Source organism: Pongo pygmaeus, chromosome 10 (assembly GCF_028885625.2).
Source record: "Pongo pygmaeus isolate AG05252 chromosome 10, NHGRI_mPonPyg2-v2.0_pri, whole genome shotgun sequence".
Classification (NCBI taxonomy): domain Eukaryota; kingdom Metazoa; phylum Chordata; class Mammalia; order Primates; family Hominidae; genus Pongo; species Pongo pygmaeus.
In genome coordinates, this window is record NC_072383.2 from 131,594,215 (window position 1) to 131,612,539 (window position 18,325).

Sequence of the window (18,325 nt, forward strand, 5' to 3'; positions counted from 1 at the left end):
TGGTGACTTTAATCTCTCAGAACAATTGCTGTTGCTTTGAAAGACATGCATAGCCAGATGTTTTTTAAATTTCCGTGTGTGTGGTACGATACATAAAACACAAAATTTACCATGTATCTGGTCGTGGTGGCTCATGCCTGTCATCCCAGTACTTTGGGAGGCGGAGGCAGGAAGATTGCTTGAGGCCAGGAATTTGAGACCAGCCTGGGCAACACAGTGAGACCTCATTTCTACAAGAAAAAATAAAAAAAGTGTATATATATATATATATATATATATATATATACACACACACACATATATATGTATCTATACATACACATATATATCTATACACACACATATATGTATCTATACACACACATATATATGTATCTATACACATATATATGTATCTATACACATATATATGTATCTATACACATATATATCTATACATATACATATATACGTATCTATACATACATATATATCTATACGTACACACACACACATATATATGTATCTATACATACACACACACACACATACACTCCTGGGATATCTTCCTGCCACAGTCTCCCAAGTAGCTAGGATTATAAGTTCCCACCCAGCCACACCTGGCTAATTGCTTTCTTTTTTTTGTAGAGATGGGGTCTTCCTGTGTTGCCCAGGCTGGTCTTTGAACTCCTGGGATTACAGGTGGGAGCAACTGCAGTGGGCTCTTTTTTTTTTTTTTTTTTTTTGAGACAGAGTCTTGCCCTGTCGCCCAGGCTGGAGTGCAATGGCGTGATCTCAGCTCACTGCAACCTCTGCCTCCTGGGTTCAAGAGATTTCTCCTGCCTCAGCCTCCCGAGTAGCTGGGATTACAGGTGTGCACCACCATGCCCGGCTAATTTTTTGTATCTTTACAAAAAATAAAACCATTTAGAGAAACGGTTTCGCCATGTTGGCCAGGCTGGTCTCGAACTCCTGACCTCATGATTTGCCTGCCTTGGCCTCCCGAAGTGCTGGGATTGGCATGAGCCAACATACCCGGCCCTCTTTCCTTTTAAAAAAGGCTGACTTTTGATTGTCCTTAAGATTCTTTAAAAGAAAATAAAAATAGGCCAGGCTCGGTGGTTCACGCTTGTAATCCCAGCATTTTGGGAGGCTGGGATCACTTGAGGCAGATGGATCACTGAAGGTCAGGAGTTCAGGACCAGCCTGGCCAACATAGTGAAACCCTATCTCTATCAAAAATATAAAAAATTAGCGGCTGGGGAGAGTGGCTCACGCCTGTAATCCCAGTACTTTGGGAGGCCAAGGTGGGCGGATCACGAGGTCAAGAAATCGAGGCCATCCTGGCCAACATGGTGAAACCTCGTCTCTACTAAAAATACAAAAATTAGCAGGGCGTGGGCCAGGCGCGGTGGCTCATGCCTGTAATCCCAGCACTTTGGGAGGCCTAGGCGGGCGGATCACGAGGTCAGGAGATCGAGACCATCCTGGCTAACGCGGTGAAACCCCGTCTCTACTAAAAAAAATACAAAAAATTAGCGGGGCGTGGTGGCGGCGCCTGTAGTCCCAGCTACTCCGGAGGCCGAGGTGGTAGAATGGCATGAACCTGGGAGGCAGAGCTTGCAGTGAGCTGAGATGGCGCCACTGCACTCCAGGCTGGGCAACAGAGCAAGACTCCGTCTCAAAAAAAAAAAAAAAAAAAAAAAATTAGCAGGGCATGGTGGCACGTGCCTGTAATCACAGCTATTCGGGAAGCTAAGGAAGGAGAACTGCTTGAACCTGGGAGGCAGAGGTTGCAGTGAGCCAAGATCGCTCCACTGCATTCCAGCCTGGCGACAGAGAAAAACTCTGTCTTAAAAAAAAAAAAAAAAAAAAAAAAATTAGCTGGGTGTGGTGATGCACGCCTGTAATCCCAGCTACTTGGGAGGCTGAGGCAGGAAAATCACTTGAACTGGGAAGGCAGAGGTTGCAGTGAGCCGAGATTGTGCCACTGCACCCCAGCCTGGGCAACAGAGTGAGACTCTGTCTCAAAAAAATAAATAAAATAAAAAATAAAAATAGGGCCGGGTGCAGTGGCTCACGCCTGTAATCCTAGCACTTTTTGAGGCCGAGGCAGGCGGATTACTTGAGGTCAGGAGTTTGAAACCAGCCTGGCCAACATGATGAAACCCCCTCTCTACTAAGAAATAATAAAATAAAAACTTAAAAGGCTGAACATTCCCGTGTGCGTGGACTGCATTTTGCCTGTCCGTCTGCCCGTCAGTGGCTAGACTGTTTCCAGCTCCTGGATGCCGTGAAGGATGTGGCGGTGAAGACGGCGGCACTAATGCCTGCTCAAGTCCTGCTTGCCTTGGGTTTTCAAAGAACTGCTCTTTCAGTTCAGAATATTTAAGGTGGGGTCGTTCCCAAAGGAAGTTTAGGGCATTTACAAAAGTAACAGATACTCCTGCAATTGATGCGGAAGGTGACAATTCTGACTATCCCTCTAACTTGCCACTTCTCAGTGAGTCCCACCCCCCTGCCATGATGGAGGATTAAGAACCTGGATCTCAGAGCAGATTCTAGATTAGAATCCAGAGATGACAGTACTGTCACCGCTCAGAGTTGCTTTGTGCCGGAACTCTTCTGAGAGCTGCGCGGGGTTGGCATTATTCATCCTGCAGCAGCCCTGAGGGAGGTGCCATTGTTTTCTCTGCTCCACATGTGAGGGATGCAAGATGCCTCAGCTAGCAAGAGACGAGTCCTGATTCAGAGGCAGTCAGCCAGGTCCTGAGCCACCGTCTTCACCACCTCATCATAGGGCATCAGAGTGTCATGGCAAGGTCAAGAGAATTGCTGGAGAAGATTTCGCATCATGTATATGGCTTATCACAGGCCGCATCCGGTCAGTTTGCTGAACACACCTTTACGGAGTGCTGTCAGGCACACAGGGGAGAGCAGAGACCAGGAGTTTTTAGTTTCACCCACTTGAACAGTCATCAGAAAACAGGCTTTTTTTTTTTTTTTGAGACAGAGTCTCGCTCTGTTGCCCAGGCTGGAGTGCGGTGGCACGATCTCAGCTCACTGCAGCCTCCCGTTTTCAAGTGATTCTCCTGGCTCAGCCTCCCGAGTAGCTGGCATTACCAGCGCGTGCCACTACGCCCTGGTAATTTTTTGTATTTTTAGTAGAGATGGGGTTTCACCATGTTGGCCAGGCTGGTCTTGAACTCCTGACCTCAGGTGATCCGCCCGCCTCGGCCTCCCAAAGTGCTAGGATTACAGGCATGAGCCACTGAGCCTGGCTGATTTTTTTTGAGACAGTCTCTGTCACCCAGGCTGGAGTGCAGTGGCGCGATCCTGGCTCACTGCAACCTCTGCCTCCCAGGTTCAAGCGATTATCCTGCCTTAGGCTCCTGAGTAGCAGGGACTACAGGCGCGCACCACCACGCCAGGCTTTTTTGTATTTTCAGTGGAGACGGGGTTTCACCATGTTGGTCAGGCTGGTCTTGATCTCCTGACCTCGTGATCCACCCACCTCGGCCTCCGAAAGTGCTGGGATTACAGGCGTGAGGCACTGCGCCCGGCCCGATTTTCCTTTTTTTATTTATTTTGAGACGGAGTCTCGCTCTGTCGCCCAGTCTGGAGTGCAGTGGCGCGATCTCGGCTCGCTGCAAGCTCCGCCTCCCGGGTTCACGCCATTCTCCTGCCTCAGCCTCCCTAGCAGCTGGGACTACAGGCACCCGCCACCATGCCCTGCTATTTTTTTTTTTTCTATTTTTAGTAGAGACAGGGTTTCACCTTGTTAGCCAGGATGGTCTCGAGCTCCTGACCTCGTGATCCGCTCACCTCGGCCTCCCAAAGTGCTGGGATTACAGGCGTGAGCCACCGCGCCCGGCCTTCCTTTTATTTTTATTTTTTAAATCTTCCTATCATTTTTAGTAAATGACCTGGAAGAGGCAGACCTAACTGGAAGCGTACAGGTTCAAGAAAGCCTGTTTAAGCAGAAGTCTCGGTATTTCTGTGGAATCATTCAGTTTGTTTTTTTTTTATTTTTTTTGAGACATTGTTTCACTCTGTTGCCCAGGCTGGAGTGCAGTGAGGCAATCTCAGCTCACTGCAACTTCCGCTTCCTGGGTTCAAGCAACTCTCCTGCCTCAGCCTCCTGAATAGCTGGTGTTACAGGCTGGAGCCACCGTGCCCGGCTAATTTTTGTATTTTTAGTAGAGACCGGGTTTTACCATGTTGGTCAGGCTGGTCTCGAACTCCTGACCTCAGGTGATCCGCCCGTCTTGGCTCCCAAAGTGTTATGATTACAGGCGTGAGCCACCGAGCCCAGGCCCAAGTGATTTTTAAATAGCTTAAATCAGATCATGTCATTTCCCAATTTTAAAATGGGCAGAGATGGTCCAGCAATCCCACTTCTGGGTACAGACGCAAAACAATCAAAGAAAGAGAGATCTGCACGCAGCACTGTTCACGCTAGCGAGGAGATGGCAACAGGGCAAGCGTCCAGCAATGGGTAAGCGGTGGGGTCGGTCCACGCAGGCGTCCAGCAATGGGTGAGCGGTGGGGTCGGTCCACGCAGGCGTCCAGCAATGGGTGAGCGGTGGGGTCGGTCCACGCAGGCGTCCAGCAATGGGTGAGCGGTGGGGTCGGTCCACGCAGGCGTCCAGCAATGGGTGAGCGGTGGGGTCGGTCCACGCAGGCGTCCAGCAATGGGTGAGCGGTGGGGTCGGTCCACGCAGGCGTCCAGCAATGGGTGAGCGGTGGGGTCGGTCCACGCAGGCGTCCAGCAATGGATAAGCCGTGGGATCGGTCCACGCAGGGAGCGCTGGTCCTCCTGGAAGGAAACCCAGGCTCTAACGCGGTCCCTCGGAGGACCCTGCTAAGCGAAACGCGCCGGCCATAGAAAGACTGTCCCGCAGGAGAGGGCGGTGTTCGGCCTGAGGTTGAGGGGTCGGGACCAGGAAGAGGGACAGCCCGGCCGAACCTGAACGCACTTCAGGCTGCTTGAACCGCACACGCAGGAACGGCGCCGACGGAAAACTTTACTTCGTGTTCCGCCACCAAAAAAATATCGTTTAAACAAACCTGCGGCAGTTTCCCAGCTCCCTTAAACCAGGGTCCCAAGTTCTCCGCGTCTCCGCCCCTGCACCCAGCCTCCGGCCTGGGCAGGTGCTTCCGGTGCGGAACCTTCTGGAAAGCACCGCGCCGCCCTCCCGGCGTCCCCACAACCCCGCCCGCACCTGCGCACACCGGCGCTCGCGAGCACAAGTGACGGGACTGGAGCGTGGCGGGGTAGGTGTCTCCGCGAAAACGCCCCTTACCGGAAGGCTGCCCCGCGCCCTTGCGCGCCCCAGGAGGCGGGACTTCCGCCCCCGCCGCCCGGAAGCGATAGCCCGGGGAAGCGTGTCCCTCGCGGAGCGCCGTAGGGGCCGTGGGTGCATGAGCGGGCCGGCGCGGGAGCTGGCGGCATGGCGTTCCGGCAGGCGCTGCAGCTGGCGGCCTGCGGGCTGGCGGGGGGCTCGGCCGCCGTGCTTTTCTCGGCCGTGGTGGTAGGGAAGCCGCGCGCAGGCGGGGACGCGGAGCCACGCCCGGCTGAGCCGCCGGCCTGGGCGGGGGGCGCGCGGCCGGGCCCCGGCGTCTGGGACCCCAACTGGGACAGGTGCGCTCGGGGCTGGTTGGGGCCGGGGTCGGGGTGGGGGTCAGGGCCGGTGTTACCGTTGGGATCGGGATCGGGGTCGGGTTTAAGGTTGCGATGGGGTCGGAATCTGGGGTCGCCGTCCGCTTCCCCCAGCGGAGGAGCCGCTTTCCGGGGCCGCTCTGCGCGGAGGGTTCTGGGGGCGGCGGACCCTTCCCGCCGGCTTCTGTGGGCCGAGCTCCGTCGCGTCCTCGCCCTTCTCCCCGCCCCTGCGAGTCCGCCCTGGGTGCCATCGCCGGAGCGCGGGCTGGGGCGAGACTGAGGTGGAAGCCGGGCCTCCTCCAGGGGCGTTTGCAGGAGCGCGCCTGCGAGCCGCGTGCGGTTATTGAGCGTTTGAAATATGGCTCGTGTGATTCCTGAAGGGAATGCTTAGTTTACGTCAATTTAAACTTAACGCAAGCAGGGCCGGGTGCGGTAGCTCACGCCTGTAATCCCAGCGTTTGGGAGGTCGAGGCCGGAGGATCGCTTGAGTCCAGAAATTTGAAACCAGCCTGGGCAACATAGTGAGACCCCCCATCGCTACAAAAAATACAAAAAAAATTAGCCGAGGGAGGTGGCGCGGGCCTGTGGTCCCAGCTACTCGGGAGGCTGAGGTAGCAGGATCCCTTGAGTCCAGGGGTTCCAGGCTGCACAGTGTGAGCCGAGATCCCGCCACTTCACTCCAGCCTGAGCAACAGAGCCCGTCTCAAAGGAAAAAAAAAAAAAAGTAGTGTAGGTTTTTAACATTAGTTATGTGTTGAAATAGTATTTTTAGCATATTGAATTAAAAGTATGATCGAAATTCACCTGTTTCTTTTTAATGTTGCTGTTAGAAAATGTATAATTTCACATGTTGCTGGCATTCTGTTTCTGTCGGCCAGGACTGCTCTAGAGGCAAGGATGGTTTGCCCAGTCCTAACTCCTCATTGTACTCAGTACTTTAACAAAGGGAGCACAGAATTATACTACTGTGGTTGCGTTAGATACTTTATATTAGATTTTTATCTTTTGTTAACCTGATTTCCTCTATTAGCATCATACACTAAGCATGGGGTATATATCAAAATTAATGAGCCAAAACGTAGATTATTAATTATAATTATTATATTAGTTTATAATACATTACTATTAACTAAGGTTCATGCTTCATTGAGATTTCCTCAGCTTTTATCTACTGTTCTGTTCTGGGGTCCCACATGACAAGTAGTCTTCATGCCTCCTTAGGCACGTTTTGGCTGTGACAATTTCTCAGACTTGTTTTGACGATCATGACTGTTTGAGGCGTCCTGGTCAGGGGTTTGGTAAAAGGTCCCTCAATTGAGACTTCTCTGAAGGTTTTCTCATGATTAGACTGGAGTTATATTCTTTTTCCTTCTTTTCTTTTTTCTTGAGACGGAGTTTCCCTCTTGTTGCCCAGGCTGGAGTGCAGTGGTGCAATCTCGGCTCACTGCCCGGGTTCAAGCGATTCTCCTGCCTCAGCCTCCCGAGTAGCTGGGATTACAGGCAAACGCCATTATGCCCAGCTAATTTTGTATTTTTAGTAGACGGGGTTTCTCCATGTCGGTCAGGCTGGTCTTGAACTCCCGACCTTAAGTGATCCTCCTGCCTCAGCCTCCCAAAGTGCTGGGATTACAGGCATGAGCCACCATGCCCAGCTTGTTATATTCTTTTTTAAAAATCAGAATTCTGAAAAATCAGAAATTCTGAATCAATATTCTGAATTTCTTAGGTCTTTTTAAGGAAACAGATTCACTCTGCTGTTAAAGAACTTGAAGTAGGCTGGGTGTGGTGGCTCATGCCGGTAATCCCAGCACTTTGAGAGGCTGAGGTGGGCAGATAACTTGAGGTCAGGAGTTCGAGACCAGCCTGACCAACATGGTGACACTCTGTATTTACTAAAAATACAAAAAAATTAGCCAGGCATGGTGGCACGCACCTGTAGTCCCAGCTATTTGGGAGGCTGAGGCAAGAGAATCACTTGAACCCAGGAGGTGGAGGCTGCAGTGAGCCCAGATCGTGCCACTACACTCCAGCCTGGGTGATAGAGCGAAACTCTGTCTCAAAAAAGAAAAAAAGAACTTGAAGTAGAACCAGGAGCTGAGCCCAGCCTTTCTCTTTTAAGCAGGTGTTCTGTATTTGCCTGTCATGTCTGGGGAGAAGTGAATTGGGCCTTGTGGGCTGGGAAAGACTCATACAGACAGAAGGCATGAGCAACTACAGGGAGGTGCTAGAAAACAGCGTGTTTCTTCTTGAGTCTCACGTGTCCACACTGGAAAGTTCCAGAGCCTCATCTGGTGAAATCTCCAGCTTCTTCCTGGAGGTCTCATGCAGTTTACGGCTTCCTGTCTCTGTGCCTATAGCTCCTAAATATTTTCTGTGGCTCAGCCTGACTCCCCCATACCTGCCAATTTGAGTCTTGGCCTGGTTTATGACAGGCCCCCAGGTCAGCGTGGCCCAAACGGAGCCCTTCAGTCACCACCATGCCCTTCCACAGCTTCCTTTTCCGCCACTGTCTCAGTGAGTAAATACCAGCAGGTTCGACTTTTGCTATTCCCAGCTCTGCTGTGTTGAACTTTTTTTGTTGCTGTTGAGACAGGGTCTCGCTCTGTTGCCCAGGCTGGAGCGCAGTGTAGTGCAGTGGCAAGATCGTGGCTCCTTCCTAGGCTCAAGCAATCCTCCCACCTCAGCCTCCTGAGTAGCCGGGACTACAGCTATGGACCACCTTGCCTGGCTAATTTTTTAATATTTTTGTAGAGACGGGGTCCCCCTATGTTGCCCAGGCTAGTCTTGAACTCCTGGGCTCAAGTGATCTGCCCACTTCGGCCTCCCAAAGTGCTGGGATCCACTCTTTTTCAGATTCCAGCAGCTCTGGAACAGGCCTTCATAATGGGAATATTTTCTTCCTCACTGAGTGTTTGTTTGTTTATTTATTTTCTGAGGCGGAGTCTCACTCTGTCGCCCAGACTGGAGTGCAGTGGCACGATCTCAGCTCTCTGCAACCTCCGCCTCCCAGGTTCAAGTGAGTCTCCTGCCTCAGTCTCCCAAGTAGCTGGGATTACAGGCGTGTGCCACCAAGCCCAGCTAATTTTTTCTATTTTGAGTAGAGGTGGGATTTCACCATGTTGGCCAGGCTAGTATCGAACTCTTGACCTCAGTTGATCTGCCCACCTCAGCCTCCCAAATGCTAGGATTACACGTGTGAGCCACTGCACCCGGCCTGAGGGTCTAAAATGTGCTTAGTATGACTGAGGACATGATGTTTTAATTTTATTTAATTTTGCTTAAATTTTGAATTGAAACATCCTCACAGCTCGTGGCTACTGTTGGGCATTGCAGTTCTAGGCTCTGCTGAAGCATCATGGTCAGGGAGGCCTTCTTGGCCCCGTGGACACTTTCCGCTTGCCCCCCAATAGCCGCTGTCCTCTTTCCTATCCTGGCGTTCTCCGTACCCACAGTTGCATTCGGGGTAGTCTGTCTCCTGCTGTTCACTGTCTGCCTCTCATTAGAGAAGAAGATGCACAGGGCTTTGCTTGTCTGTTTTGCTCTCCAGCGCATCACTCAGAACAGACCTGGCACTAGCTTTGTGGGAGGGAGAGTGGTGGTATGCTCAGAGAGGCCTCCCCAGGGCTGTGCCGAGGGCCTTGTCTTCTCTCCATGCTCTTCCCAAATAGTCTGACAATTTGGAAATAACGTCTTGTCAGAAAAACTCAAACTTGGGAACAGAGATCACAAGGACGTATCTTGTATTTCAACATCAGGCGAGAACCACTGTCTCTGATCAACGTGCGGAAGAAGAACGTGGAATCTGGGGAAGAAGAGCTGGCGTCCAAGCTGGACCACTACAAAGCCAAGGCCACACGGCACATCTTCCTCATCAGGCATTCCCAGTACCACGTGGATGGCTCTCTGGAGAAGGACCGCACTCTGACCCCACTGGGTATGTGGTGGGTTCAGATCCTCCGTGGACCCCATTGGTTATGTGGCCAGGTGCATATCCTCTGCTGGCACCTTGGTTATGTGACTGGGTGCAGGTCCTCTGCGGACCCCCTTGGTCAGCTTTCTTGAAAGTGCTTGGGGCACTGGGCCTCCTGGGGCCCATGTCTAAGACCATCACCCCTGAATCACACATTATTACCAGTAACTGTCAGCTGAACTTGGACAGAAGACAAGCTTTTCAGAACGTCCTTAACTTGGCCGGGCGCGGTGGCTCACACCTGAATCCCAGCACTTTGGGAGGCCGAGGCGGGCGGATTACCTGAGGTCAGGAATTCGAGACCAGCCTGGCCAACAGGGTGAAACCTCATCTCTACTAAAAGTACAAAAATTAGCCGGGTGTGGTGGCGGGCGCCTGTAGTCCCAGCTACTCGGGGAGCTGAGGCAGGAGAATGGTGTGAACCCTGGAGGTGGAGCTTGCAGTGAGCTGAGATCGCACCACTGCACTCCAGCCTGGGCGACAGAGCGAGACACTGTCTCAAAAAAAAAAAAAAAAAAAAATGTCCTTACCTTGGCCAGGCACGGTGGCTCACACCTGTAATCCCAACACTTTGGGAGGCCGAGGCAGGTGGATCACTTGAGGTCAGGAGTTCGAGACCACCCTGGCCAACAGGGCGAAACCTCATCTCTACTAAAAGTACAAAAATTAGCCGGGTGCGGTGGCAGGCACCTGTAATCTCAGCTAATAAGGAGGCTGAGGCAGGAGAATTGCTTGACCCTGGGAGGTGGAGGTTGCAGTGAGCCAAGATTGCACCACTGCACTCTAGCCTAGGTGACAGAGTGAGACTCCGTCTCAAAAAAAAAAAAAAGCCCTTAACTGTTAGATCTTCTTTGCATGAGACCAAATGCAGTGCATATCCCAGCAGCGGTTTTATACCTGCTTGATGCCTTGGAAAGCGGCGTGGCTTGTGCCCTCGGCTGCTCACCTGGACCTGCTGCCGAAGACCCTTCTCTGCGGCACTCACAGGCCTGATGCCTGGCGTCTGCTTTTTTGTTTGTTTTGTTTTGTTTTGAGACATAGTCCTGCTCTGTTACCCAGGCTGGAGTGCAGTGACGCCATCTTGGCCCACTGCAACCTCTGCCTCCTGGGTTCAAGCAATTCTTCTGCCTCAGGCTCCCAAGTAGCTGGGACTACAGGCACACGCTGCCACGCCCAGCTAATTTTTTGTATTTTTAGTAGAGACGGGGTTTCACCATGTTGGCCAGGATGGTCTCGATCTCCTGACGTTGTGATCCACCCACCTCGGCATCCCAAAGTACTGGGATTACAGGCGTGAGCCACCGCGCCCGGCCTAATTTTTTTTTTTTTGTATTTTTAGTAGAGACGGGGTTTCACCATATTGGCCAGGCTGGTCTCAAACTCCTGACCTCGTAATCCGCCCGCCTTGGCCTCCCAAAGTGCTGGGGTGACAGGTGTGAGCCACTGCGCCCGGCCTGGCATCTGCCTCAATGCCCTGTTGAACAGGCGGGACTGAGCAACAGGATCCCGCCTGTCCCCACTGGCAGACACTGCCTAGACAGCGTCCAGGAGGGTCCTTCCACCTTGTCCTTGTGTCCCTGTGCAGGTGGATCTGTGGAGGAAATGCCTGCCTAGAGAAGGAAATGCGGGGTGGGCTAAGGTAGAGTTTACATTTTGAAAAGTTCTTCGAATGGGATAGTGTCTGTTCATGCACATATTAAAAATTCAAATAGTAAAAATGTGCAGGGCTGTCCTCCACAGACGCCTCCCCCCAGCCCCCAGAGCTGTCCCGGCTGCTTGTGCACAAAGAAAGTGGAGTGACAGACGCAGGTGTGGCTGCATCCAGTGGATTCGGCCTTCCTGAGGCGTTTTCACCTGGATGCAAAAGCTCACAAGAGAAAAGGCATCTGCACTGGTGTCCGGCCCCCACGTAGCAGCTCGGGGTGTTTAGGTCCTGCTGTGTTGGCCTCTGTCATGGCGCGTGGCTGGGGGCCCCTGAGGCTCAGGTTTTGGGCATAGTTGAGGGTGACATGGGGGCACACAGAAACCACCCCTGGGCCCCACCAAGCGCCAGCCACCGTCCGGTTTGCTTGCTTCTGCCATTGATGGAATCAGATGCATTTTTTTTCCTGTATGGGGGTGAAGACAGTTGAGTGCCAGCCCCCCTGGCCCAAGCCTCGGGAGGGCAGGAGCCATCGGCTGAGCTTGCTGCCTGATCGGGGCTCGTGTTTGTGGGCAGAAGAGGGCGTGTTTGCGGGAGGAGGAGGGGGTGTTTGCGGGCGGAGGAGGGCGTGTTTGTGGTTGGAGGAGGGCTTCTTTGTGGTTGGCGGAGGGAGTGTTTGTGGGTGGAGGAGGGAGTGTTTGTGGGTGGAGGAGGGGGTGTTTGAGGGTGGAGGAGGGGGTGCAGGTGCGGCACTCAGGTGCCTTTCACCTTCCAGGTCGGGAGCAGGCTGAACTCACTGGGCTCCGCCTCGCAAGCTTGGGGTTGAAGTTTAATAAAATCGTCCATTCCTCTATGACCCGCGCCATAGAAACTACCGATATCATCAGCCGGCACCTGCCAGGTGAGTGCTGGGCGTGGGGCCTCATACTTGCAGCAGTGGAGGGCTGGTGGCAGGGCCCCGCGGGGCCTGAGCTCTTGCCCACCAGGAGGTCACAGCATCTCCGCCGGCGGGGCCGCCTCACCCAGGGCTTCACTGTGCTTCTCCCCAGGCGTCTGCAAAGTCAGCACAGACCTGCTGCGGGAAGGCGCCCCCATCGAGCCAGACCCGCCCGTGTCTCACTGGAAACCAGAAGCTGTGGTAAAAACCTCCCCAGGGAGCAGCTTTGTCATCCTCGCCTTCCCTGGGCACAGCGGCCCTGCTGGGCTCACCATCCACCACGTGCCCGGCCGTCCCACGGGCTTCCCCGGGTGGCAATGGAGTCTGTCCTCCTGACGCCCGCCTTGCCCGTGTACTTCCACACTGACGGTTCCTCACTTTGCCCCCAGCAGTATTACGAAGACGGAGCCCGGATCGAGGCTGCCTTCCGGAACTACATCCACCGCGCAGATGCCAGGCAGGAGGAGGACAGTTACGAGATCTTCATTTGTCATGCCAACGTCATCCGCTACATCGTGTGCAGGTAGGCAGCTGCCGGGCTGGGCGTGGCCTAAAATAATTTCAGACTTAGAGAAAAGCATGAGGAAGGAAGAAGCCAAGCGAGACCCTCCTCCACTGCCGATGCCACCTAGTCAGGCCTCACCAGCCCCTGGGCGTCCACTCCCCTCAAGTCCTAGTCAGTTACGCGGTAGGTGGCGTGTTACTTGGAGCTTCTTATGAGCCTGTTTTGGGCAAGGGTAGTGCAGACAGGGAGGGGCCCCTGTGGTGTCCTGGATGGGGTGTGTGCTGGGTGGGGTCCTGGGTGGGGTGTGTGCTGGGTGGGGTGTATACTGGGTGGGGTCCTGGGTGGGGTGTGTGCTGGGTGGGGTGTATACTGGGTGGGGTCCTGGGTGGGGTGTGTGCTGGGTGGGGTGCGTGCTGGGTGGGGTGTATACTGGGTGGGGTCCTGGGTGGGGTCCTGGGTGGGGTGTGTGCTGGGTGGGGTCCTGGGTACGGTGCATGCTGGGCGTCCGCACTGGCCTGGTTATTTTCTCTTTGTAATTGAACATCTTGTTTTCCCTCCAACTCGGCCAACCACCTTCTGCCTCTGGCTGGATCCCACTGGCAGCATCCCACCGCTGTTGTCTGCTGGGGATTTTGTGCTTCTGGGGTCCTGACCTCTTTCACTTGCTGACCTGTGGGCGCTCCCACCCGTGTGCCGGCGTGACGGCACGGGGCGTCCACTCCCCTCTGGGTCGAGGCCACAGCTGAGTCACGCTGCTGCCTGGGCTGCTCCGTCGGGGGCCCTTGTCCCCCAACCTGCCCTGGTGCCCCACTCTCAGCACCACAGAATGATCCGGGTTCAGGTTGCATTTTCCCTGCCACCGCCCTGCGAGCAGCCACTTCTTTAAGGAGCTCCAGGGCTGCAGCCATGTTAGAGGGCCCTTTGTGGGGCAGGGCCAGCTCTATGATTACATACTTGAAACAGTCAGAAGTGTTGGCCAAATCTCACTAAATGCAAATTTGAAACAAATTTGCCTCTTCTCTGGATCCATTAGGGAATGTGTGTGTGGGCTCTGCAGCTGAGGGGGCCCTCTTGTGTGTGACGAGTCCCGTGGTGGGAGGACAGGACGGCACTGGTCAGTGATGCCGTGTGAGGCTGGGCCCTGGTCTCTGCCCGCCTGTCACCTGGGCCTGTCACCAGGGCTGGGGCTGCTGGGAGCACCATGGTCAGAAGAGCAGCAGCTCCCAGAAAGTCGAGGATGTAGGGGCCGAGATTCTCAAGCTTGGCTCCAGACCAGATAGAGCTTTTCTAGGGGTTGGAGCTTCTGGGTGGTGTGGCCTCAGGCTAAGTGAGTACCTGTTTGCTGTGAGTCGTTCGTTGCCTCCTGACTGTGCTTGTGAATGAGCCATATGGGTGGCTTCTATGCTGCCACCACCACCTTGTTGTGTGTCCATGACACAGTCACCCCGAGGTGACACAAATGCTAAAAATGCACAGAAATAACGGGCGGGAGAGTGGAGCTGACCTGAGTCAACACAGTGGTGAGGGCCAGGCAGGTGCACCTGGACACGAGGATGGCTGTGCTGTTCTGGCCAGCGCCGCCAGGCAGCCCTGAGGAGGCTCGGGAAGCAGCGTGAGGGTGGCCATGCGGCCCCCTGCGACGGGGCGGTGGGTGGCTCAGAGGCGGTGATGGCAACACCGAGCTTTTCCACAAATGCGAATTGTGCCTAAGAAGTGCATGAAGATGCCATGGCGGGTAGATCCCGTCTCCGTTCTTTGCTTTCCCAGAAAGGGACCTGTTGCACTAACTGGCTGCTCCCTGCTTTTTTTTTATATGGGAAAAGCAGAAATTAAATTGTTTCCCCGTAAGAAGTCAGCGTTGTTCTGATCTGTGCAAATCTTGAGTTGGGGTTGGGCCCCTGTCCTAAAGAGGGCAGGTCCCCAAGTGTGATGGCTCAATTCATGTTGATCCCAGCCACATCTTCCCCGAGAAGCCCTGACTGAAGACAGGAGTGGCTTGGCTGATGTGTACCCCGGCCCTGAGGCTGCTCTGAGACTTCTTACTGAGGGTCTCAGCCTCTGTTTGCAGAACAGAGCCCCCTGGCACAGCCTAGCCCGGCCTCTTTTAAGGACAGAGCCCCCTGGCTCTAGCCCAGCCCGTTTTTTGTTTTTGTTTTTTTTTTGAGATGGAATCTCGCTCTGTCACCCAGGCTGGAGTGTAGTGGTGCGATCTCGGCTCACTGCAAGCTCTGCCTCCCGGGTTCACACTATTCTCCTGCCTCAGCCTCCCGAGTAGCTGGGACTACAGGTGCCTGCTATCACACCCGGCTAATTTTTTGTATTTTTAGTAGAGATGGGGTTTCACTGTGTTAGCCAAGATGGTCTCGATCTCCTGACCTCGTGATCCACCCGTCTGACCTCCCAAAGTGCTGGGATTACAGGCGTGAGCCACCGCGCCCGGCCTACCTCAGCCCGTTTTAAGGACAGAGCCCCCTGGCTTTAACTTGCTCTTTCTCTCTCTCTCCCCAGAGCACTACAGTTTCCTCCCGAAGGCTGGCTCCGGCTCTCCCTCAACAACGGCAGCATCACCCACCTGGTGATCCGACCCAACGGCCGAGTTGCGCTCAGGACCCTCGGGGACACGGGGTTCATGCCTCCCGACAAGATCACCCGATCCTGAGGGCGCCCGCAGGGCTCCTGCCTCTCCTTCCCTCTGTCCTCCCTGCACAGGCCACCCATGCTTACGTTTTGTTCCCAAGGAGACCAGCGGAAAAGTAGAAACCTGCAATGCTGCATCTGGGGACTGACTTGTGACCAGGCTGAGAAGGGGGGAGTTGGGATCAGACAGCCTGACTTCTCTGCAGGGTTTTATACCTGACCATGAACCCCCAGGATGGCGTGGGGTTTAAGGTGAAAGCGTCTCACACACAAGTCAGGCCTGTTGTGGGGACCTGAAAGAGGCCTGACCCAGACCACCATGTTCGCACCCACAGCTGACCCGTGCTGAGGGTCCGTGCTCCATTGGCAAAGCTGGTCAGGCACGAGGGTGACTGAGGCACGTGGATGAGGAAGGCCCCCAGGTTCTGTTCACAACTCACTTCACTTCATACATCCTTTTAATTTCTTAAAACCCTCTTGTCCCTTAAATATTTGTCAATTACAGATTTTCTGGCTGGGCACAGTGGCTCACACGTGTATTCCCAGCTACTCAGGACGCCAGGGTGGGAGGATCACTTGAGCTCAGGAGTTCAAGACCAGCCTGGACAAGACAACATAGCGAGACCCTGTCTCTACTAAAAATACAAAACTTAGCTGGGTGTGTCTTGGGCATCTAGAATCCCAGCTACTTGGGAGGCTCAGGTGGGTGGATCACTTGGGCCTAGGAGCTGGAGGCTGCAGTGAGCTGTGATTGTGTCACTGCACTCCAGCCTGGGCAACCGAGGGAGACTTAAAGCAATTTTTTTTTTGAAATGGAGTTTCACTCTTGTTGCCCAGGCTGGAGTGCAGTGGTGCGATCTCGGCTCACCACAACCTCTGCCTCCTGGGTTCAAGTGATTCTCCTGCCTGGGCTCCCGAGTAGCTGGGATTACAGTCGCCCACCACCATACCTGGCTAATTTTTTGTATTTTTAGTAAAGACGGGGTTTCATGGAGAAACCAATATAGAATTGGTCAGGCTGGTCTCGAACTCCCAACCTCAGGTGATTCACCCTCACCCGCCTCAGCATCCCAAAGTGCTGGGATTAAAGGCATGAGCCATCGTGCCCGGCCTAAAAAATTTTTTTTCTTCATCTGGGTTTTTGCTTTGAAAACAAGTTTCTCCAAATTTACAGATTCCTGATGATGTTGGGTCTGAACTCACCAACTTGATTAGGCCTTTAGGGGCCGAGGGACTAGCCAGCTGCACAGGTGACTAGACAGGGAAGGGGCAGGTAAGGTGGGTCTACAGAGGTGGCTTTGCCTTTGACCTTCATGCTGGTCTCGGCTGAGGTGATACGCTAGTGACAGCCTAATAAGGGGTTACCCTTATTGAGTAAAATATTCCAGATTGACAGCTCAATCTTAGTTTGCCTCCGGTTAATCTTTTATGCTTAGGGATTAAATGTGTGGGGTTTTTTTTTTTTTTTTTTTTTGGAGACGGAGTCTCACTCTGTCACCCAGGCTAGAGTGCAGTGGCGCGATCTCGGCTCACTGCAACCTCTGCCTCCTGGGTTCAAACGATTCTCCTGCCTCAGCCTCCCAAGTAGCTGGGATTACAGGCGCCTGCCACCATGCCTGGCTAATTTTTTATTTTTAGTAGAGATGGGGTTTCACCATGTTGGCCAGGCTGGTCTCGAACTCCTGACCTCGTGATCTACCCACCTTGGCCTCCCAAAGTACTGGGATTACAGGCGTGAGCTACCGCACCTGGCCAGGGATTAAAATATTCAAACATGTTGCGTGTGCCCAAATATTCTGTTAATTTAGGAAAAACAGTACAATTTCTATGAAGTGGTTGTGACTATTTTCGGTAGTCAATACAATTGGGATATCTGATCTATTTCTGTCTACTTTGGAAATGATTGCATAATAAAATTTTACTGTTTTTTTTAAAAGGACTAGTTGTGACTGTGTTAAAAACATGAAACTTCGGCTGGGCATGGTGGCTAACACCTGTAGTCCCAGCACTTTAGGAGGCCCAGGCAGGTGGATTATGAGGTCGGGAGTTCAAGACCAGCCTGACCAACATGGTGAAACCTCGTCTCTACTAAAAATACAAAAATTAGCCAGGCGTGGTGGGCGCCTGTAATCCCAGCTACTCAGGAGGCTGAGGCAGGAGAATCACTTGAACCCGGAAGGCAGAGCTTGCAGTGAGCCGAGATCGCTCCACTGCACTCCAGCCTGGGCCACAAAGCAAGACACCATCTAAAAAAAAAAAAAAAAAAAGGAAACTTGTGCAGTGTGAGAAACGATGGTGTCACCAGAACCTTTTGCACAGCGTCCTGTCTCCCCGTGGCTGACGCCTCTACCTGCATCGCACCAGCTGCCTGCTCGGAGGACTTCTGCCAGTGGCCTGGGCCCTTTCCGAATCCCTGACCAGGACAGCAAGACTGACCAATGGTTGTGGAGACAGCAGCCACAGCAACCATACGCCATTGTCTAGAAATAGTTTGATTAGCCAGGGCCGCGCCAACTTCAAAAACAAATACCAGGCACGCTCACGTTTGACCTCAGACGGGAGCAAGGCTCGCGAGGAAGCAGTCCGGGATGCTCTAAGTCAGCTGCACAGGGCGCCCACGCCACAGCCCCAACGCTGCGCCTCCAGGGATGGGGCAGCGCTGCAGGGCTAAGCCTTTGTTTTGCTTAGGGCCCCGGCTCCTCTGTAAAGTAGGAAAGCCTGGAGGTGGGAGCAGGGCCAGCATGCCTGGCACTGAGGCAATGCTCAGAGCAGGCGCAGGTTTGCCGGAGGTTTGCTGGGCAGCAAAGCTCATCACAATGTGGAATGACCACACATCAGCTGGCCCCGATGCCCTGCGCAGCCCACGGCCACTCCCAACACTCGCGTCATAGACGTGAGTCGCACTCACGGGAAGATCTGGACAGACTACCTGGTCTAAAGGGGGAAGCGGATGGGAGACCATGAGCAGTTTTCAATGGATCACAAGAAACCAG

The 18,325-nt window shown here is 53.5% G+C and overlaps 1 protein-coding gene across 2 annotated transcripts; it reads left to right on the forward strand.

Annotated features, from left to right (window-relative positions):
- The first annotated feature begins 4,792 nt into the window (after nt 1-4,792).
- PGAM5 (PGAM family member 5, mitochondrial serine/threonine protein phosphatase) lies at nt 4,793-17,268 on the forward strand. Of its 2 annotated transcripts, none has more exons than XM_054444866.2 (6): nt 4,793-5,623; nt 9,397-9,575; nt 12,029-12,154; nt 12,303-12,391; nt 12,580-12,713; nt 15,204-17,268. In XM_054444866.2, exons 1-6 carry the CDS (start codon nt 5,433-5,435, stop codon nt 15,352-15,354), a joined length of 870 nt encoding a protein of 289 aa, XP_054300841.1. In that variant the 5' UTR covers nt 4,793-5,432; the 3' UTR covers nt 15,355-17,268. The 2 variants fall into 2 exon arrangements, with proteins under 2 accessions (XP_054300841.1, XP_054300842.1); XM_054444867.2 differs by having other exon boundaries at nt 12,583-12,713.
- The last annotated feature ends 1,057 nt before the right edge of the window (nt 17,269-18,325 follow it).